At 44.6% G+C, this 23,682-nt stretch overlaps 1 protein-coding gene across 1 annotated transcript in view; it reads left to right on the plus strand.

Moving 5' to 3' along the window:
- Nucleotides 1–23,682, plus strand: part of stard15 (StAR-related lipid transfer (START) domain containing 15) — a 161,544-nt gene that overhangs the window by 99,885 nt on the left and 37,977 nt on the right. The window contains exon 2 of the mRNA XM_060836964.1: nt 21,584–21,731. Coding sequence (XP_060692947.1) covers nt 21,584–21,731 — 148 coding nt within the window. The remainder of the gene's footprint in view (nt 1–21,583; nt 21,732–23,682) is intronic.

Genomic DNA, 23,682 nt, shown 5'->3' on the forward strand with positions numbered 1-23,682 from the left:
TGGCACTGCTGCCTCACAGCGCCTGAAGACCCGGGTTCAATTCCCGACTCAGGCGACTGACTGTGTGGAGTTTGCACGTTCTCCCCGTGTCTGCGTGGGTTTCCTCCGGGTGCTCCGGTTTCCTCCCACAGTCCAAAGATGTGCGGGTCAGGTGAATTGGCCATGCTAAAATTGCCCGTAGTGTTAGGTAAGGGGTAATGTAGGGGTATGGGTGGGTTTCGCTTCGGCGGGTCGGTGTGGACTTGTTGGGCCGAAGGGCCTGTTTCCACACTGTAAGTCTAATCTAATCTAATCTATTGCCCTTTGTATCTAGAGAATTGGAGTATTAGGATGCTGAAGTTATGCTGCAGTTAAACAAAACCCTGGTTAGACCCCACTTAGAATACTGTGAGCAGATCTGGCCACTATATCTTTGGGAGGATAGATCAGCCTGGTGGGAATACAACATAGGTTTAAAAGAATGATCTCTGGACTGCAGGGGTTAAGTTATGAGGAAAGATTGGACAAATTAGGCTTGTTTTCTTACAAATTTAAACAGTTAAGTGGTGATGCGATCAAAATCTTCAAGATATTAACAGGGAAAGGTAGGGTAAAGATAAATGATTTCCACTGGTTGGGGATTCTCGATCTAGGGGGAATAGTCTGAGAATTAAGGCCAGAGCATTCAAGGAGATGTTTGGAAGCACTTCTACACAAAGGGTGAGAGATGCTTGGAACTCTTTTCCATGTGGCAGTGGATGCTGGATCAGTTGTTAATTATAAATCTGAGAGAGAGAAACTTTTGTTTAAGCAACATTATTCAAGGATATGGGCCTTGAATAAGGTTAGATTGAATGTAGATCAGGTAAGAGGGGCTGAATGGCCTCATCCTGTTGTATGTAATTGGTAGAGGCAATGGTCAAAACTGAGGTGTTAAATTAATACTTTCCTACTGTCTTTACCATGAGACAGAGACTGCCCAGACCATGGTGACAGAAGAGGAACTGTTACTGGATAAGTTTAAAATTAATAATGAAGAGGTATTGGATACCATTTGATGCTAAAGTTCTAGATACAACAGGAAAACCCAATATTGTGGTGGAACAGAGAGAAGGGGTTACTCTAGGAAGCTGGCCCAGCACATGAAATTAATTGGATATTGCAGTCTCCCTACTGGGAGACATGGACTTACTGAGGTAACACTCACAAAAGACTAAACTCAAACCTGAAGAATACAGAGGGTGCTGCAAGGCAGCTGCTTCAAGCAGACCTTCCGTCAGGCAACCTTCTGGAGAAGATTGAAAATCAGGTTCAAGATGGTCTAAACATTGCCTCCCAGTCACAGAATAATGCATGAATTGTGGAATATTCTCAGGATTATTTTTTCTTGAGTAGTCAACATTGAAAAGTAGAGTTGACATTCTCTTCAAATGTGTGCTGATGTCAGCCCCATTTTTGAGGCTATTACGATGAGATAATTCAGTCAGGAAGGTACGTATTTGGCCAATTTTATTGCAGTAAAACTATGTTGAGGGGAATGGCCAGGAATCTTGATAAGTTGAGTGGTAAAATCAAAGATTCTCATCATCGAATAAAAATTGCATGACCTGAATTGATATCTATTGTTATCCTTCACAGTGGTATCATTGTTATCCTTCACAGTGCTGTCATTGTTATCCTTCACAGCGGTATCATTGTTATCCTTCACAGTGGTATCTATTGTTATCCTCCACAGTGGTATCTATTGTTATCCTCCACAGTGGTATCTATTGTTATCCTTCACAGCGGTATCATTGTTATCCTTCACAGTGGTATCTATTGTTATCCTCCACAGTGGTATCTATTGTTATCCTCCACAGTGCTATTATTGTTATCCTTCAACAGTGGTATCTATTGTTATCCTCCACAGTGCTATCATTGTTATCCTTCACAGCGGTATCATTGTTATCCTTCACAGTGGTATCTATTGTTATCCTTCACAGTGCTGTCATTGTTATCCTTCACAGTGCTATCATTGTTATCCTTCACAGTGCTGTCATTGTTATCCTTCACAGTGGTATCATTGTTATCCTACACAGTGGTATCATTGTTATTCTTCACAGTGCTATCATTGTTATCCTTCACAGTGGTGTCATTGTTATCCTTCACAGTGGTATCATTGTTATCCTTCACAGTGCTATCATTGTTATCCTTCACAGTGGTATCATTGTTATTCTTCACAGCGGTATCATTGTTATCCTTCACAGTGGTATCTATTGTTATCCTTCACAGTGCTGTCATTGTTATCCTTCACAGTGCTATCATTGTTATTCTTCACAGTGCTATCATTGTTATCCTTCACAGTGGTATCATTGTTATCCTTCACAGTGCTATCATTGTTATCCTTCACAGTGGTATCATTGTTATTCTTCACAGCGGTATCATTGTTATCCTTCACAGTGGTATCTATTGTTATCCTTCACAGTGCTGTCATTGTTATCCTTCACAGTGCTATCATTGTTATTCTTCACAGTGCTATCATTGTTATCCTTCACAGTGGTGTCATTGTTATCCTTCACAGTGGTATCATTGTTATCCTTCACAGTGCTATCATTGTTATCCTTCACAGTGCTATCATTGTTATCCTTCACAGTGCTATCATTGTTCCCAGATCATCACACTTTCCAATGTATTTATCAAAAGTAATTCGTTTTGAATGGATATTTGATGCTATTTGAAGATGATGAATGTTTCTATTGGAGAATGAATACATTTTGTGCAGCTCTGTCTCAGTCCTGTCTGGAACGTGAACATCAAGTCCCATTCTTTTCATTAGTTGATGATTATGTAAATGATACTTCTGCAAAATTGTAACCTTTCTTATGTTTAATTTTGCTGTCATCACAAAATACAGAGAATGACAAGGAGAAGAGAGAAAATAACATCCATAAATATCAACATAAGCAGGAGGCAGAAAGAGAGGATTAAAGGGACAGGATGAAGTCAGAGTGGATCTTAACATCCATTTGTTATCTGTAAACCAGGTGACATAATTGTACAGTGAACAATCCTTTCAAAACTTGATTGTGAGTTTTTGTGAAAAAAACCCTGCTGCTGCTGCCAGCCGTGAGATATTTCAGTGGCCAGCTGCAGTTTCTTTGTTGGAATTCAGAACTGAGCAGCTTGGTTTGTTCACCCACCCACTGCGCACCTTGACAGCTCCCTTATGGGCAACATGCTCCCTATAATCGGAACACTGAGGAGTTAATTACTGCTGTCAAAGCCTTCACTGTGCAACAGAAGCTTCCTAAATCCCATCACATTTCCTAAAGAGCAGATCCCCACCTCCCCCTTCTCCTGCTGTCACTTCCTGCTCCTCCTGAAAGAAGGCAGCATTAATCCCAGCTCATGTTAAACAAGCCACAGCCATTAACTTCTGCACAGATGTTAAGTCTGAGTTTCTAAATAGGGACCAATCACAAAATCTGTGTGAAGGCAACCTTCTGAATCATGACATCTGAAAATATGATTATCCAATGAATCATGAGGCACATCAAAGGCTGTCAGAATATAATAAACAGGAGCAGATGTGGGCCCTACTTATGATCCATCAAGACTACTGTACGATTCAGTGCGATCTCATCTGAGCCTCATCTCTACATGTCAGGGTCTGCTTTCAATAATATTCCATTCGCCTTGAGGCCATTCAGTCCATTGGATTAATGAGTCAGAGAAAGACTACAGTACAACAGATCATGTTTTGTCTCTTTGTAAAACCAACATTCACTATTTCCTGTTTCCACCCTCCACCCCACCAGCATGCAAAGCTTTTCTCTTCAGACTGAATCTGTCTCCTATCCTCAAGTTGTACATTCCAGATCATTTACCAACCTCCAACAATTACTTAGATTTAGATTAGATTACTTACAGTGTGGAAACAGGCCCTTCGACCCAACAAGTCCACGCTGACCCGCTGAAGCACAACCCACCCACACATTTACCCCTTCGCCTAACACTAGGTGGCACGGTGGCACAGTGGTTAGCACTGCTGCCTCACAGCACCAGAGACCCGGGTTCAATTCCCGACTCAGGTGACTGACTGTGTGGAGTTTGCACGTTCTCCCCGTGTCTGCGTGGGTTTCCTCCGGGTGCTCCGGTTTCCTCCCACAGTCCAAAGATGTGTCGGTCAGGTGAATTGGCCATGCTAAATTGCCCGTAGTGTTAGGTAAAGGGGTAAATGTAGGGGTATGGGTGGGTTGCGCTTCGGCGGGTTGGTGTGGACTTGTTGGGCCGAAGGACCTGTTTCCACACTGTAAGTAATCTAAACTACGGGCAATTTAGCATGGCCAATTCACCTGACCTGCACGTTTTTGGACCATGGGAGGAAACCAAAGCACCCGGAGGAAATGCACGCAGACACGGGGAGAACGTGCAAACTCCACACAGTCAGTCGCCTGAGGCGGGAATTGAACCTGGGTCTCTGGCACTGTGAGGCAGCAGTGCTAACCACTGTGCCACAGTGCCGTCCATCTTCAGTCAAAAATCTCCAACAATCACATGGATCTTCCTTTATGGTAAGTATGACACCAACTACCAGAGAGTGCATCAACTGTGATTCCACAGAACTACAGAATTGTTAGGAGGTTGTTCAGCCCATCATGTCTGTACTGGCCATCACAAAGCAGAACACCATAGAACATTGAAAAGTACAGCACAGAACAGGCCCTTTGGCCCACCATGTGCTGAGGATTATTCCTAATCTAAAACAAAATAACCAACCAACGCATACCTCAACTCACTGCTATTCATGTGAATATCCAGGAGTTACTTAAATGTCCCCAATGACTCTGCTTCCACCACCACAGCTGGCAACTCATTCCATGTATTCACAACTCTCTTCATAAAGAACCTACCTCTGATGTCCCCTCTATACCTTCCTCCTTACACTATGACCCCTCGTGGCAGTCAATCCTGCCCTGGGGAAAAGTCTCTGGCTATCAACTGTATCCATGCCTCCCATTACCTTGTACATCTCGCTCAGGTCACCTCTCTTCCCCTCCTCTCCAGAGAGAAAAGTCTGAGCCTATTCAACCTCTCTGTGTTAGACAAGCCCTCCAGTCCAGGCAGCATCCTGGTAAACCTTCTTTGTACCCTCTCCAAAGCCTCTGTATCTTTCCTATAGTAGGGCGACCAGAACTGGACACAATGTTCCAAGTGTGGTCTCACCAGGGTCTTGTAGAGCTGCAGCAAATGCTCGTGGCTCTTATAATTGATCCCCCTGTTAATGAAAGCTAAAACACCATATGCTTTCTTAACAACCCTATCCACTTGGGTGGCATCTTTGAAGGATCTATGTGCTTGAACACCTAGATCTCTCTGTTCCTCCACACTGCCAAGAATCCTGTGTTTAATCCTATATTCAGCATTCAAGTTCGAGCTTCCAAAATGCATCACTTCGCATTTATCCAGGTTAAACTCCATCTGCCATTTCTCAGTCCAGCTCTGCATCCTGTCTATGTCGCGCTGCAGCATGCAATAGCCCTCAATAATATCAACGGCATCTGCAAATTTAGTAACCTACTCCTCAACCTCCTCATCCAAGTCATTTATAAAAACTACAAAGAGCAGAGGCCCAAGAACAGAGCCCTGTGGGACCCCACTCAACACTGACCTCCAGGCAGAATACTTTCCATCTACAACCACTCTCTGCCTTCTCTCAGCCAGCCAATTCTGAATCCACACAGCCAAATCTCCTTGTATCCCATGCCTCTGACATTGTGAATGAGCCTACCATGGGGAAGCCTATCAAATGCCTTGCTGATACACGACATCCACTGTTCGACCTTCATCAACCTGTCACATCACATCCTCAAAGAAGTCAATAAGACTTACAAGGCATGCCCTGCCCCTCACAAAGCCATGCTGACTGTCTTTAGTCACGCTGTGCTTTTCCAAATAGTCATAAATCCTATCCCTCAGAATCATTTCCAAAACCTTGCTGACCACAGATGTGAGACTGACGGGTCTGTCATTGCCAGGGATTTCCCTATTCTCCTTCTTGAAAAGAGGAACAACATTCACCTCCTTCCAATCCTCAGGTACAACTCCCGTGGAGAATGAGGAAGTAAAGATCTTCGCCAGCGGCTTAGCAACCTCCTTTCTCACTTCCTGGAGCAACCTCGGAAAAATCTGGTCTGACCCTGGGAACTTATCAGTCTTAATGTTTGCTGAAATTTCCAGCATATCAACTTCCTCTCTCGATCTGTTCAAGCCCATTTCCCAGCTTCTCAAAGTTTTCATTCACAACAAGGTCCCTTTCCTTCATGAAAACCGAAGCAAAAACTCATGTCAGGCTTCACCTATCTGCTCAGACTCCACGCACAAGTTCCCTCCGCTATCCCTGACCAGCCCTACCTTCTCCATGATCATTCTCTTATTCTTCATGTCTGAGTAAAATGCCTTTGGGTTCTCCCTAATCCTTCTTGCCAAGCCTTTTTCATGCCCCCTCCTAGCTCTCCTCAGTCCATTTCTGAGCTCCTCTCTAGTAAGCCTGTAATCCTCTAAAACTGTGCTAGATCCTTCCTTCCTCCACCTTACGTAAGCTGTCTTCTTCCTTTTGATGAGAAGCTCGTCTGTTTTCGTTATCCAAGGTTCTTACCCCTTCTTGCCTGTGTCAGAGGAACACATTTATGCATCACTCGCAACAACCGCTCCTTAAACAGTTTCCACGTGTTTGTTGTGCCCTTTCTGTGGAACAATTCCTCCAAGTCTGTACTTCCCAACTCCTGTCTGATCGCGTCATAATTCCCTTTTCCCGTATTAAATATCTTCCCAGGGTAACTGCTCCTTTCCCTCTCCATGGCTATGGTAAATATGAGGCAGTTGTGATCACTTTCCCCAAAGTGTTCTCCCACCATGAGATCTGACACCTGTCCTGGCTCACTGCTGAGCACCAAATCCAAAATGGCCTCTCCCCTCATTGGCCTGTCTACATACTGAGTAAGGAAACCTTCTTGAACACACCTGACAAAAACGGCTGCATCTAAACCATCTGCACTAAGGGGGTTCCAGTCAATATTGGGAAAGTTGAAATCACCCATAACAACAACCCTGCTTCATCTGCATTTTTCCAAAATCTGCCTGCCTATGAGTTCTTCAATCTTCCTCCTGCTTTTAGGTGGTCTGTAGAAAACCCCAATGAGGTGGCTGTTCCTTGCTGTTCCTAACTTCCACCCATACTGACTCAGTAGACAAACCTTCCTCAACAACCTTCATTTTTGCAGCTGTGATGCACTCTCTGATTAGCAATGCTACACCCCCTCCTCTTTTCTCCCCATCCCTGTTCTTTTTAAATGCTCTGAGTCCTGGAACCTGAGGGACATATGTATTTGGAAAGGCAAGGACTGATTTGGGATAGTCAACATGGCTTGACTAAAGCGTGGGAAATCATGTCTTACATACATGATTGAGTTTTTTGAAAAGTAACGAAGAGGATTGATGAGGGCAAAGTCGTAGATGTGATCTAGATGAACTTCAGTAAGGTGTTCGACAAGGGTTCCCCATGGGAGACTGATTAGCAAGGTTAGATCTCATGGGATACAGGGAGAACTAGCCATTTGGATACAGAATTGGTTCAAAGCTAAAAGACAGAGGGTGGCGGTGGAGGGTTGTTTTTCAAACTGGAGGCCTGTGACCATTGGAGTGCCACAAGGATCGGTGCTGGGCCCTCTACTTTTTGTCATTTATATAAATGATTTGGATGCGAGCATATGAGGTACAGCTAGTAAGTTTGCAGATGACACCAAAATTGGAGGTGTAGTGGATAACAAAGAGGGTTACCTCAGATTACAACAGGATCTGGACCAGATGGACCAATGGGCTGAGAAGTGGCAGATGGAATTTAATTCAGATAATGTGAGGTGCTGCATTTTGGGTAAGCAAATCTTACCAGGACTTATACACTTAATGGTAATGTCCTAGCGAGTATTGCTGAACAAAGGGACCTTGGAGTGAAGGTTCATAGCTCCTTGAAAGTGGAGTCGCAGGTAGATAGGATAGTGAAGAAGGCGTTTGGTATGCTTTCCTTTATTGGTCAGAGTATTGAGTACAGGAGTTGGGAGGTCATGTTGTAGCTGTACAGGACATTGGTTAGACCACTGTTGGAATATTGCGTGCAATTCTGGTCTCCTTCCTGTCGGAAAGATGTTGTGAAACTTGAAAGGGTTCAGAAAAGATTTACAAGGATGTTGCCAGGGTTGGAGGATTTGAGCTATAGGGAGAGGCTGTACAGGCTGGGGCTGTTTTCCCTGGAGCATCGGAGGCTGAGGGGTGACCTTATAGAGGTTTACAAAATTATGAGGGGCATGGATAGGATAAATAGACAAAGTCTTTTCCGTGAGGTCAGGAAGTTCAGAACTAGAGGGCATAGGTTTAGGGTGAAAGGACAAAGATATAAAAGAGACCTGAAAGGCAACTTTGTCACACACAGGGTGGTACATGGACAGAATGAGCTGCCAGAGGAAGTGGTGGAGGCTGGTGCAATTGCAACATTTAAGAGGCATTTGGATGGGTATATGAAAAGGCAGGGTTTGGAGGGATATGGGCCAGGTTTTGGCAGGTGGGACTAGGTTGGGCTGAGATATCTGGTCGACATGGACGGTTTTGACCGAAGGGTCTGTTTCCATGCTGTACACCTCTATGACTCTATCTAGCAACCACTCCTGCCTCTGTGATACCCATGTCTCTGTTATGGCCACAACATCATTATCCCAAGTACTGTTCCATGCTCTAAGTTCATCACTGTTAGTTCTGACACTTCTTGCGTTAAAGTAGACATCACATGAGAAACCTTCCCGATAGGTTCACTACATCCTGTCACTGCCCCATCTACAACTGCCTCCCTCTCAGATATTTAACTCTGGTCCCACCCCCCTGCCAAACTAGTTTAAACTCTCCCAAAACACATGAGCAAATCTCCTACCCAGGACATTTGTGCCCCTCCAGTTCAGGTGCAACCAGTCCTTCTTACATCGGTCCCACCTTCCCCTGAAGGCATCCCAATGGTCTAGGTATCTGAAGCCCTCCCTCCTGCACCAGCCTCACAGCCACGTGTTAAGCTGCACTCACTGACAGTGAGATGAGGAACAATCTCGTGGCACCGGTAGCAAACCTGAGATCACTACTCTACTCGTCCTGCTCTTCAGCTTCCAACCTAACTCTCTGTAGTCACTTTTCAGATCCTCAACCCCTTTCCTGGCTATATCATTGGTGCCAATATGAACCATGATTTCTGACTGCTCACCCTTCTCCTTCAGAACCCACTTAAAAAACAATCTCTTACCCTTCCTGGCCGCTCTCGCTTCTCTCTACTCTCTCTCCAAGCTGCTGTGTAAAAAAAAATGGAAACCCAACTCCCAAGCTAAGCCCCTTTTTAAGTGGAAAAATGTACCCTTCCCAGCAGCCCTCACTTTTCTCCGCCCACTCTCCTCATCACTCTGTAAAAAATGGAGTCATTCTCCTGTCTTTCCCTGTCACTGTGACTATTGGGCAAGAGCTTTTCAGCCCCTGAGCCACATGGACATTGGTGAGAATAACGGGGAAAATTAGAAGGGATCTGGAGAGGTGAGATCCTGGACATTGAAAGCAAAGAATGCCACTCTCCTACTGAGTGTTGAGTAGTGAGATTTGAATCTTGCTAGAGAGCTGCGAGAGGCCCATCACCATGTCATTCTTACCTAATCTCCCCTCATTAAGATGCAGTTTCCCATTTGTCCACCCACTGGAGAGAAACTAGATGGAGACAATTCCTGACACAGAAGTCTGAGTGGGTATCTGGAGAATTGCGCTCACCACTTGCTCATCCAGACCTCCACCTTAGACATCTGATATTAACATCTCAGTGTGTGCTCCAAAGGCAGTGACCACCTGCACCCACATCCATAGGTGTTGGCATCCATCTGTGCCCCATCTGCACCTTATGGCCAATCCATTTATAAGATGATCCAGCACCTGGACTCTGCACTTTGGACCACTCTGGCACCTATTATGGGCAGGTGCTTCCAGAGCATTCTGCAGCCAAGGACAGCACCCCAGCTCATGAACAGAAACCAGATATATCTCAGGGCCTCTCGAATGTTCTCTTGCTGATAGGCTTGGAGATGGTCAGTTGGCCGATTGATGTGATTGGAGTCAGGGCTTTGTATTCACTGTCAGTCCAGTGTAACCGGTCTGAGGAATTGTGATGGGTCAGTAGGGGAGATGTGTGGAGATCAGTCAGAGGTCTGGTCAATCATCGGTTGGGGTCGTGGCCAATCCTCAGACTCTGTTTATTACAGGTCAGCGGGGTGTTCCTGTGCAAGGGAAGCTGAGGAACTCCATTGTGGAAAAAAGAGGCAGCACGCTGGGGCACAGAGAGTATTGTGAAGGGAATAGCTCAACTTGGAAAGGAGATAGGGCATGGGAAGGCAAGATGGGGGTAATTGACAGTCAGCACCACCAAATACAGCAGGTCTTGGGGCTCAGGGATAGAGTGAGAGATGAATTGTTAAATAAATGGGTTGGGTGGGGACCTGGGAAGAACAAAGTTAAAGGGGTTAATGAAGAGGGCATCCAAGTTAAGGAAGATGCAGATCTGAAGGGTTCACCTAGATTAAGAGGCTAGGCCTGTGACTCACTCCGTGAAGCTCAGCAGCATGGTGGCTCAGTAGTTAGCACTGCTGCCTCACAGAGCCAGGGACACGGGTTCAATCCCTGCCTCAGGCAACTGTCTGTGTGGAGTTTGCACATTCTCCCCGTGTCTACGTGGGTTTCCTCCCACAATCCAAAGATGTGCAGGACAGGTGAATTGGCCAGGCGAAATTCCCCATCGTGTTTGGTGCATTAGTAAGGGTTAAATATCGGCTCTGGGTGGGTTCCTCTTCAGAGGGTCAGTGTGGACTTTGTTGGGCTGAAGGGCCTGTTTCCCTACTCTTAGGAATCTAAGTTAAAGTATGACTGCTATTTCCTTCCATTAGGATGCAGACAGCAAGAACATAATGGAGATGGAAATTACTTCCAGCACTGTCGGAGTGGGTAGTGTCAGTGTTTCATTCCGGCAGGGAGGGCCTCCAATTTTGTTGGATGTGAGACCCTCAAAGTGCAACAGCATTTAACAGTATAGGAGATAAATAACTGTGACCAGAAAATGGTGCATGTGAGGGCAAAGCATTCCTCCTGTTGGGTTCAAATCCTGTCCGAAAGCCTCTCGACCAGATCACACAGCATCAGAACCAATCACATGAATGGCTGTGATAAATAAGCGATGTTCTGGAGCCTGGAAAGATTGTATCTTGTTGGAAGGTGATGGTACTTTGACAACGTGCCTCAGCTAGCTTATAATGAAGGAACTGCTCCCTTCATAGCTGGGACCATTGGACTGTGTGTAGCTCTAAAGGTGACCAGAACGTGGCCATCTAACGTTTCAGTAGCAGCTAGACAGACATTCACTTACATAGCTGCTGGTGAAAAGTTAATATTTCTTGATGAATGTAAGAACATCTTTACAACAAAGTGCTACCCTGATGTGCCTTCAGAAAGTGTTTGTTCTTTCTCTCCTAGTCTGCCTCAGTATAGTCCCACAGTCTGTAGCAGGGGAGGAGGGTCCTGCCCGATATTTGAGTCTGTCAGCCTGAGAGGTTTGGTCAGCTAATCCCCTGGGTGTTTGTGTCTTTTGGGCCCAGATACTCTTGAGTGCATTCTGAGTGCATTCTGTCCAGAGGCAAGTGCTTCCTTCTTGACTCGACCTCTGACATGGGTAAGGGGGCAAGTAGAGTGGAGGTAGAAAACACAGCTACCCCTGGAGTGTCCTGAAAGGAGACCCTCCTGGGGACCTGTGTGTGGTTCCTCCTCCAGCAGGGTGTTTCCTGACATTCCCCTGTCTCCTTGTGAAGACAGGGCACCTGGGGTGAGGTCAGGGTCCCTCACCTGCTGTTGTCTTGCCATTAGTGGCTAGAATGATAGAGGTGAAAGTGAGGAGTGTAGATGCAGGAGGTTGGAGTAGTGTGGCGCTGGAAAAGGACATCAGCATCTGAGGGGCAGGAGAATCGACGTTTCGGGCTAAGCCCTTCATCAGGAATGAGGCAGTCAAGAATGATAGAGTACAGGTCTGTGCGTTGCCACTAACCTTCCCATAGATACAGCCTGGTACTCCCATGCCTGAGGCAGAGGGTTACAGTTAGTGTAGCTGCAGTCCTGCTGTGTCCCTGACAAATCTGCCCGCTGCTCCTGTTTCTGGCTGCACATTTCAATGACGTCCCAAATTATCCTTCCTGCCTGTGGCTGAGCAGTTGCCTGCTCTCAGGCAGATCTCTGAATGCTGTTTCTTAGCTGTTTCTTCCTCAGGCAGCTGCAGAGCTGTTACAGTGAGGTGCTCACCAGATTGTCCTCCCACACTCTCGAAAGCTGATGGTCCCACTGAGGATCTGGGCTGGGGGACAGTGCAGGAAGCAGTCATGAGGAATCTATGATCTCTTCCTCAGAGGTAGATGAGGGGATCACCTGAGGGCAAGCTCCTGACAGTGAAGACTGTGCAAGTGTCCCTGAAACACAGAGAGAGAGAGAGAGAGAGAGAGAAAGGGAATGCATTGGGACCAAGGGCGAGAAGATATGGCAATGATAAGAATCCAGTGATGGTGGGGTATTGGGATAACAGCACAACAGTGAACAATGTTTCTTCCCTGTTTGGCACAACGTGGAGGTTTTGGAATCTCCACAGGGGACTGCTCCTGGTGCTTGCTGGTGTGGAACAGGATCCTCTGCTCAGTGGGTGGTGAGGAGCTGACCGTCAGGCAGTCCACCATCGTCCTGGCTCTCTCCACCTTCTCCTGGATTTGGAGGGATTGAAAGAGATTGCAGCTACTACTGTAGAAACAAGTAGGGGGTTACTGAGTGAGTGGGCAGCATAGAGGGCATGCAGGGTTAGTAATGCCAGGGGTTGAAGTGGATGAGAGTGAGTGATGGAGGATGTTGTGGATAATAGTGAGAGTGACAGAGCATGTGCCTTGGTGGGAGGTGGGTACAGTAGTGGAAATAGAGTGAGTGCGAGGTATCAGAAAGCAGATGGTCGGGTGGCAATCTCAGAACAAGCTGGCAAAGTCAGGTGCCTAGTTGCCACTGCTAATCCCTGAGGAAGAACATGGTCCTCCCTGAACCATCCCATTCACCAGGCCCGTCAGGCTCTTGCCAATTTTCCACTGTCTGTCTTGTGTGGGGCCATTCACAGGAACCATACGGAGCAGCTCCAGACTGACAGTGCTTACAAAGAAGTGCTGGCTGTGTGTTAAATATAGCACCATCAATAGGAATCCTGGGCAAGTCCAGCTGTGGCAACAGGGAAAATACAACAATAGGACACCCTCAAGGACTGGTACATAGTTAATGAGGCACGTTTTGGAAAATAGATAAATTCCTTAAGGTCTTGCAGAGAGAAGCCCTCACCACATAACTCACCAAAATGGAGACTTGACCAACCTCTGGTAAAAGAGAGCCACTTGTTTCTGTTTGAATAATTGTGCAATGCCTTCTTAAACGATTTGGTTGCCCCTGCCTGTGCCACACACCCAGGCAGGACATCCCAGACCCTAACCCTCAATGACTTCACTTCTGCTGCAGCTCCTGGTGTCACACTGAGTGACCTCGTATTTTGCTCAGAGAATGTTCTTCCGACTTAATTAATAATGGAATAAGAATTTCTTCCATGTGTCAATTTTCCACCTCCTCTGTTAGGAAATGTAAGTTTATCCATCCTGTCGTTTCTGATTAAGGTTGTTAAAATGATTCATATATTGTTGTCAAAGATATTGCTTAAAATTCAAAAGAGAAAAGATCTAATCCCCACCCTCTCTATGATGTTTCTATTTCTTCAGTATTCTAATCTCCAGCATCTTCACAACTGAAATTCCTCAGGACAGGAACCACTCTCTGAAACCTTAAATGCACTCTCTTCATCTTATAGTGCAGAATTTTAAGTTGAATATTTCTGCATAGATTTACTAAAATGTGTTTGTGGATAATTAATGGAAACTTTGATCATGTCTCGCTGTGACGCATTAGTTTCCTCTTTTCCAATGTTACTAGCTCTTTTATCAGTGGACTCAGCAGGCCTCAGGAGGTACTCGTTTATGTTACTATAGTATGACGATGCTGGGCTCTGAGTGCTGTCTTTCTCGCCCACATCGATGTTGTATCTAACTCAAGGAACGTCATTAGGAAGTGGGTGACGCATCACCAGTTGGGCAGATAACTTTATGTGCTCACACAGCGCTTGTATAGGATTTTGATTTCACAAAATCTTTTATGTGGCCAATGGGTGAAGATGCTACGAGCAGGGAAGCCCTTGGGGAAAATGAGATTGGGCTTTTACAATGAAGCTTAAAGCAACCTGCTCTGATTCTGACAGTACTCCACTGAGCACACCAGAAAACACTTATACACGAGCAACTCAAAACACAGCTCAGCTTTGAAGAACACAGCAACTTAAGGAACTAAAACAGAAAAGGCTGTCAGCGCTCCACTTAGTATCATTGCTCTTCTTCTGTTCAGCTCCACTTTCCAAAACTATCTCATCTCCTGATAAAACCTCAGCCTCTAAAATGTCTTGTACACACAATAACAAGCAATTGGTTCACTGTTGTTACTTTAGGCTCATTGTCCCCCCGCTTACCAAAAGGACATTTCATTTTGGAGTAGAATGCGTGTAGATGATGTTGTGGATGGGTGAGTCTGCCTATCCTAAGAACTAACAGCCATTATTGATCACCCAGATCACCTCCAGCACTACAATAGGGCTGGGGTAATTTGGAATGCAAGTAAGAAGGCTGCTTTATTCACTAACACTAAGGGTCTCACATGCAGTCTCTACATTACATGTCCATATCCAATGGCTTCAGTTATTTTCTTTTCCATCTCAAATAGCAATCCCAGTGTGCACAGTATTCCAAAGAAATAACACCAAAATCAGAAGCCAAGTGGCAAATGGAACCCTTGTACCTATACTGCATACTGGCTCCCATTATTACCATGCCAAACCTATTTATTGATTGAAGAAATAGTTACACTGGATAGTAGTTACACTGGGTTTTTTACTATGCTAATTATAAAGCTGGTCAGCAGTATGTATCCATTGGTAAACTATAAATTATTTAATTCACCCCATTGAGGTTGTTTTATCTTATGTTTCAAAGGTTGAACTGCTGACTTTACATCAGTAGGAAAGCTCCATGCATAAATAGTTCAGCTGATGTGCATGAGGTGCACTGACTATTACTTGTTTTATAAATGACAGAAATATGCAGATAGGCCTGGTTTATCCAAACTAGTCTCCCCAATTCAAGTCGCTTTTAATATTTTGTATAAGGCAGACAATCTGGACAAGCACCTCACTGAAATAATCTTTCTTTTGAGGTTGAGTTTCAAGGTTGAATTTTACTTTTCAATATGTATTTGATGAAGTATTTTCAATTCATAATTGATGAATAAATATCTTTGCTGAAATAGTAATGATGGTTGTTTAGTGGTCGCATTAGAATAATTCCGAAATACAGGTTAAAAGTCAGAGGTTGTGGTTTTAAAGCACACCAAAGGCAGAAGTTACATGACACCAGGTTATAGTCCAACAAGTCTATTTGAAATCACAAGCTTTCGGAGCACTGCTCCATCGTCAGGTGAAGTGAGAGGGAAGCCCACAGGTACAAAATTTATGGGTAGAGAGATCAAAAATTCATACACAGGGTGTGAGTGGAGTGTCAAATGATCAGTCTCTGCAGATGACCAAGAGTGTTAGACAGTGTGCGTGCAGTATCAATAGCTGAATAACAAGCGAAGGGTTGACCTATAATCCATTGAATGAGGCCGAGAGATAATTACAAAAATTTAAAATGAGTTGATGCTGAAGACGAACCAAAGACTTGAGTAATATATAACAAAAGAGAAGCTGCTGGAAAAGCCCAGCAGATCTGGCAGCACCTGTGAAGAAAAACCGTAGAAGGGTCACTGGACACAAAACATTAACTCTGATATTTCTTCATAGATGCCGCCAGATCCACTGACTGCCTCCAGCAACCTCTGCACTTGCTCCTGTTTTAAAACAGCCACAGTTCTCTTGGCTTTTGTTTGACTGGATCTATCCTGCATCTGTCTTCCAAGGGGGTTGTTGCAGTTTTTTTACCTCAGTGCTCAACACCAACATCTGCTACGCTCCAGGCACTGTCCTACAACTCACCCGTTTCATCCGCGACCACAATATCTTCACCTTTGACAACCAGTTCTTTACCCAGACACACGGAACTGCCATGGGGACCAAATTTGCAGCCCAAATCACCAACATTTTCCAACACAAGTTTGAGCAAGGTTTCTTCACTGCACAGGACCTCTGACCAATGGTATACACCAGTTACATTGATGACATTTCCTTCCTTTGGACAAGGACTGAAATGACTACATAGCGATATCAACAAGTTTCATCCCACCATCAGACTTACCACAACCTACTCTTCAGAATCTGTCCCATTCTTGGACACACACCTCTCCATCAAGTTTGGACACCTCAGTACCTCATTCTATCACAAGCCCACGAGTAACCTCACAATGCTGCACTTCTCAAGCTACTTCCACTCTAAACATTTTAAGAAGCCATCCTCTACCAACAAGCCCTGCCTATACACAGGATCTGCTCAGATGAGGAGGAACATGATGGACACCTAAAGATTTTGAAGGACGCCCTCATGAGAATGGAATACTTTGCTCAACTCATCGATCGCCAGTTCTGATGTGCCGCAGCATTCTCCTCAGAAATGGACTGAAACAGGACCTCCAAAAGGCTCCAAATTTCCAAAGGGGCTATACTTGTGATTTCAAATAAACCTATTGGACTTTAACCTGGTATCCCATGATTCCTGACTTTGTCCACCCCAGTCTAACACTGGCACCTTCACATCATGACTTCTCCTGTGACCAGAGAGAAACTAAACATTTGTGTCATAGTTCCTGCAATTTCCTACCTTGCCTCCCACAGCATCCTGGGATGCATTTCATCCAGGTCAAGGGATTTGTCTGTTTTTAAGCCTGACAGAGTCTCCAATAGCTCCCTATTTTCTATGGCACTGTGCAACTTCCTCACAGTCCCTTTTTTTGAATTCTACACCTATGCTCTCCCTTTCCAGAATGAAGATGGATCATTCAACACCTTTCCAATATCCTGAGGCTTCACACACAAGTTGCCCCTTTGGTCTATCCTCTTTCCCTGGTTAACCTTTTCCCTTTAATGTATTTTAAAATATCTCCGGAAAAAGACACCAAATCTTCCCACTTTCCCCCACTAAGTCTATGTTATGGCATTTCAAGTGCTTATCCAAGTATTTTTTAAAGTTTGTGAGGTCTCCCACATCAACCACTCTCCCAGACAGTGAATTCCAGACACCCACCACCCTCTGGAAAAATCCTCTCTTAACCTTCAATATTTTGTCTAATAGCTTTCTTACCACTGATGTGAGACTCACTATCTGTAATTCCTTGGTATATTTCTACCACCATTTTTGAAAGTGGAACATCAGTTGTCCTCCAGTCCTCTGGCACCACCTTGTGGCCAGAGAGGAATTTAAAAAATTGATGGAGAAGTCCTGTAATTTCCTCCCTCGCCTCCCACAGCAATCTGGGATACAACTTATCTGGACCTGAGGCTAAAAGATTAAATCAATAGATAAGGCTAGAGGTGAAATAAATAATAAAAACTAAAGGCTCCATATCAGAATGCAATTCGCATTTAGAAGAAAACAAATTTACAATAGACAAGTATGATCTGATTATCATTACAGATATATGACTGCAGGATTATAGAGATTGACATGTAAATATTAAAATATATAGAACATTTCAAATGGATAATAAGCTGGGAAAAGGTATAGATGTGGCTCTCTTCATGAATGATGGGGTGAGCCTGTGGAGGCCAAGTCACTAATTGCATTTAAGACATAAATAGGTAGGTTTTTGATTAGGAAACGAATTGAAAGCTACATGGAGAGGGCAGAAGAATAGGATTGCCATAATTGAATGGCAGAGCAGATTCAATGGGCTGAATGGATTAATTTTGCTTCTATATCTTATAGTCCCATGATTAAAGAGGGATGATTAAACTGAGTTCAGGAAACTGAGAAGTGGAAGCAATTTGGGTAGCAGTGAGAAACAGTAAAGGCAAAAAATCTGATGGAGGGCCTCTGAACAGCAACTACATGGTATAGTGAGGCAGCAACCACATGGTATAGTGAGGCAGCAACCACATGGTATAGTGAGGTATGAAGGGAGATTTATTAGAAATGTACAGTAGGAATCATGGTGAATTTTAATATACACATAGACAACAAAATCAGATAGACAAAAATAGGCTTAAAGATAAGTTTATAGAATATTTTTCGGATAGTTTCTTAGAAAAGCACATTTTGAACCTGATGAGAGAGCAGACTGTATTGGACCTGGAATGATGCAACAGTATAGAATTAACTTGTAATAAAGTACCACTCGGTTACAAGCTATTACTAACAAAGTAACAGGGTAAGTTCTAACAGGATAAGTTCAATGTAATCAGGCAGAGTCAATATCATGTTGTGAAAGGGAAATCATGTTTAATGAGTAATTTAGAGTTCTTTGGAGAAAAGAACACGACCAGAAGGGTGTGGAAGTTTTGGAGCGAGTGCAGAGAGGGTTCACCAGAAAAGTTGCGTGATCTCGAGGGCATTGGCTTTGAGGAGAGGTTGGAAAGAGCTAGGATTGTTTTCACTGGAAAGTCAGTGGTTGAGAGGAGACCTGATAGAGGTCTACAGTATTACGAGAGGCTTAGATAGGGTGGATAGTCAGAGGCTTTTACCCAAGGTTGAAGTTTCAATTACAAGGGGGCACAGGTTCAAGGTGAGAGGGGAAAGTTTAAGGGACCAAAAGAGAGAATGCTGGAAAATCTCAGCAGGTCTGGCAGCTTCTGTAAGGAGAGAAAAGAGCTTACGTTTCGAGTCTAACTGACCCTTTGTCAAAGCTTCGAGTCTAACTGACCCAGTCAGCTTTGACAAAGGGTCAGTTAGACTCGAAACGTCAGCTCTTTTCTCTCCTTACAGATGCTGCCAGACTTGCTGAAATTTTCCAACATTTTCACTTTTGGTTTCAGATTCCAGTATCCTGGGTGGCATAGTGTCTCAGTGGTTAGCACGGCTGCCTCACACTGCCAGAGACCTCAGGCAACTGTCTGTGTGGAGTTTGCACATTCTCCCGTTTCTGCGTGGGTTTCCTCCGGGTGCTCTGGTTTCCTCCCCCAGTCCAAAAATGTGCAGGTCAGGTGAATTGGCGATGCTAAAATGCCTGTAGTGTTAGGTGTAGGGGAATGGATCTGGGTGGGTTGCTCGTCCGTGTGGAGTTGTTGGGCTGAAGGGCCTGTTTCTACACTGTAAGTAATAATCTAATCTGATCATCCGCAATAATTTGCTTTTATCCAGAAAGTTTAAGGGATATTTGCGAGGGAGGTTTTTCATGCAGAGAGTGCTAGGAGCCTGGAACGCACTGCCAGAAGAGATGGTGGGAGCAAGTACGTTGGCGACATTTAAGAGATATCTGGATGGTTCCATGAATAGGGAGGGAATAGAGAGATATGGACAGAATAAGGGCAGAAGGGTTGTTTTTTCGTTTAGTTAAGGCGTGATCAGCACAAGCTTGGAGGGCCGAAGGATCTGTTCCCGTGCTGTACCTCTCTTTTGATCTTTTATCTGAATGATCATAAGAACTTAAGAACAAGGAGCAGGAGTTGGCCATCTGGCCCTTTGAACCTGCTCCACCATTCAATAAGTTCATGGCCTCAGCTCCACTTACCCGCCCTCTCACCACAACCCTTAATTGCTTTATTATTTTAAAAAGTCTGGCTTAGCTTTAAAAACATTTACTGAAGTAGCATCAACTACTTCTCTGGACAGGGAATTCCATTGATTCATAACCTTCTGGGTGAAGAAGTTCCTTTTTAATTCAGTCCTAAATCTGCTCCCCCTAATTTTGAGGCTATTCCCTCTTATCCTAGTTCCATCTGCCAGTGGAAATATCCTCTCTACTTCCATTTTATCGAATCCCTTCATAATTTTATATGTTTCTATAATATCTCCGCTCATTCTCCTAAATTCCAATGAATATAATCCCAGACTACTCCATCTCTTCAAATAAACCAACCCCCTCAACTCCAGAATCATCCAAAGGAAAGTCCTCTGTACGCCCTTTCATGCCAGTGCATCCTTTCTCAAGTAATGAGACTGAAAGCTGCACACAGTACTCCGGGTGTGACCTCAGCCCAACTTTGTACGGCTATAGCATAAACTCCCTGCTTTCAAACTCAATTTCTTTAACAATGAAGGACAAAATTCCATTTGCCTTCCTAATTACCTGCTGTACCTGCAGACCAACCTCCTGTGATTCGTGCACAAGGACACCCAGCTCCCTCTGCATCGCAGCATGCTGCAGTGAAGGGGAGCTGGTGGAGGTACTGCAGTTATTTGATAAAGGTCCACCACAGGGAGTGAGTAGTATAAAAATAATGTCCATAAGTTAGTAAAGCACACACTCAAGGCTTTGTTTTAGGGGCAAGACTTTAAATTTCACTATGGCCGAAATTGGAATTCGATAAAAATTTGGAAATAATAAGCTAGCCTAGTGACAACGATGTACTTATAATGCTGATAAAAACTTGTCAGATCCTTTAATATCCTGTAGGGCAGGAAAATTGTTGTCCTTACCTGGCCTGGGCTTATACGTGATGCCAGACCCACAGTGATTCTCAGTTGCCTGCTGTGCAATTAGCAATCTGTAATACCAGGGATTCACAAAGTTCAGAAATAAATTTTAAATTATCAAAGTTTATTGCAGTAAGTAATATGGTAACATATTCTCAGGAATAGAAAATGAGCTGGTGAAGAGGAAAGGGAAAGTTTGCAGAAATGAGTCATTTTCTGATTGGTGAGTTGTAATGAATGGTGTGTCATATGGATCAGTGCTGGGACTGTAACTAATTTTAATTTCTATAAATATTCTAGATGACAGGACTGAAGCAATTGTTGTTAATGAGTTTTGAGAAGATGTTTAGCTCAAGTTCTGGTTCTGGATGTAGGTTTGCAGGTTGAGCTGGAAGATTCATTTTCATTGTTAAGTTGATGGCACAAAGATAGGTCACCAAATGAATTGTGAAGAAGACATCGGGAGATAACCGAGTCATATCAGGAGGTTAACTGAGTTTTCAAAAATCTGTCAAATGGGTCTAATGTAGAACCGTCCAGTTTGGCAGAAGAATTAAAAAGGAGCACATGATCTAAATGTTAAAGATTGAAGAGCTCTGCAATACAAAGAGAACTGTGTGTTTTGGTGCGTGAATCATCAAATGCAGCAAGTAACCAGGAAAGCTAACAGAACATGATCATTTATCAAAAAGGAAATGAATACAAAAGAAAGGAGATTATGTTTCCGTTAAACAGGACACAGTGAGACTACATCTGGAGTATTGTGTACAGTATTGGTCACCTTATTTAAGGAAGGATATCACATCAAAACACCTTCTAAACTGCCACCATTTCTTTTTCAGATGAGGATTAACTGCAAAGATGTTTCAGCTGCCACCCTCTATGATGTGCTCCATGACACACATTACAGGAAGAAATGGGACACCAATATGATTGAGACCTATGACATCGGTCGGCTGACAGTCAATGCAGATGTGGGCTATTACTCCTGTAAGTAACACCAAAGACCCTTTTAACAACATACAGCCATAAGACACAGCAGCAGAAGTAGACCATTCAGCCCAGCAAGTCTGCTACGCCATTCAATGAGGGCACGGCTGATCTGATAGTCTGATAATCCTCAACTCCACATTCCTGCCTTTCCCTCACCGTCTTTACTTCCCTTACTGATTAAGTCTTCAATATACTTAACTAACCAGCCGCAACTGCCCTGTATGATAAAGATTTCCACAGATTCTCTACCATAAGAGAAAAGGAATTCCTTGTCATCTCTGTCTTAAATATATGACCCTTTACTCTGAGATTATTCTCTCTGGTCCCAGACTCTCCCACAAGGAGAATCAGCATTTCAGCATCTACCCATGTCAGATCCCCTAGAATCTTAATAATTAAGCTCATGAAGTACTGCAAAGGCAAATTGGAATTGCATCGGTCCTGACCCTGGTTCCAGACTGAGCCAGAAATTAAGTCAGGACCTGTACGCATACCTGTATAATTTGTTAAATAGATTGTTCACAGACACAGAAGACTATCACATGTTAATGCAGGGAGAAAGATTCACTACCACATTCAGGGAGCAGTGAATAAACTAATAATAACCAACAGTACATAAAGAAGTTCTTAAGCTGATGACTTCTTCATGTCAAATAATGAAAGAGAAAGCAAGAAAACTCAAGATAATTCGACCACTCTACAACCTCATCAAACTGCCTTTGCCATTCAAACAGCAGGGGTGGGATTTGGGGCCACAACCTCTGCCTGTGCCTAGCTGGGTGGGGGAAGGGGGGAGGGGGGGTTGGAACCGCCTATCGAGGCAGCTCGCCCCAAGCGAAAGACTCAAAGCAGCAAGGACCCCTCACATGGGAAGACTTTCCTCCTTAGACAGACTAGTGGGAGAGGGGTTAAATGTTACTCTTAAAAACTAATCCCTCCTCCACCCCTTGGTCTTAAGGCAAAATAGTGGAGATGCTGGAAACCTGATACCATCACAGAGAATGTTAGAGAAACTCAGTACAGTACACCTGGCAGCATTTGTCCAAGAGAGAGAAACAGAATTAACTTTTTCAGTCTGGCATGAGTCTTTAGAATTTATAGCTGCAAATGTGTTGCTGGTCAAAGCACAGCAGGTTAGGCAGCATCTCAGGAATAGAGAATTCGACGTTTCGAGCATAAGCCCTTCATCAGGAATAAGAGAGAGAGAGCCAAGCAGGCTGAGATAAAAGGTAGGGAGGAGGGACTAGGGGGAGGGGCGATGGAGGTGGGATAGGTGGAAGGAGGTCAAGGTGAGGGTGATAGGCCGGAGTGGGGTGGGGGCGGAGAGGTCAGGAAGAGGATTGCAGGTTAGGAGGGCGGTGCTGAGTTGAGGGAACCGACTGAGACAAGGTGGGGGGAGGGGAAATGAGGAAGCTGGAGAAATCTGAATTCATACCTTGTGGTTGGAGGGTTCCCAGGCGGAAGATGAGGCGCTCCTCCTCCAGCCGTCGTGTAGTTGTGTTCTGCCGGTGGAGGAGTCCAAGGACCTGCATGTCCTCGGTGGAGTGGGAGGGGGAGTTAAAGTGTTGAGCCACGGGGTGATTGGGTTGGTTGGTTCGGGCGGCCCAGAGGTGTTCTCTGAAGCGTTCCGCAAGTAAGCGGCCTGTCTCACCAATATAGAGGAGGCCACATCGGGTGCAGCGGATGCAATAGATGATGTGTGTGGAGGTACAGGTGAACTTGTGGCGGATATGGAAGGATCCCTTGGGGCCTTGGAGGGAAGCGAGTGTGGAGGTGTGGGTGCAAGTTTTACATTTCCTGCGGTTGCAGGGGAAGGTGCCGGGGGTGGAGGTTGGGTTGGTGGGGGGTGTGGATCTGACAAGGGAGTCACGAAGGGAGTGGTCCTTGCGGAACGCTGATAGGGAAGGGGAGGGAAATATATCCTTGGTGGTGGGGTCCGTTTGGAGGT

The sequence above is a fragment of the Hemiscyllium ocellatum genome, chromosome 16 (assembly GCF_020745735.1).
Source record: "Hemiscyllium ocellatum isolate sHemOce1 chromosome 16, sHemOce1.pat.X.cur, whole genome shotgun sequence".
In the NCBI taxonomy this organism is placed as follows: Eukaryota; Metazoa; Chordata; class Chondrichthyes; order Orectolobiformes; family Hemiscylliidae; genus Hemiscyllium; species Hemiscyllium ocellatum.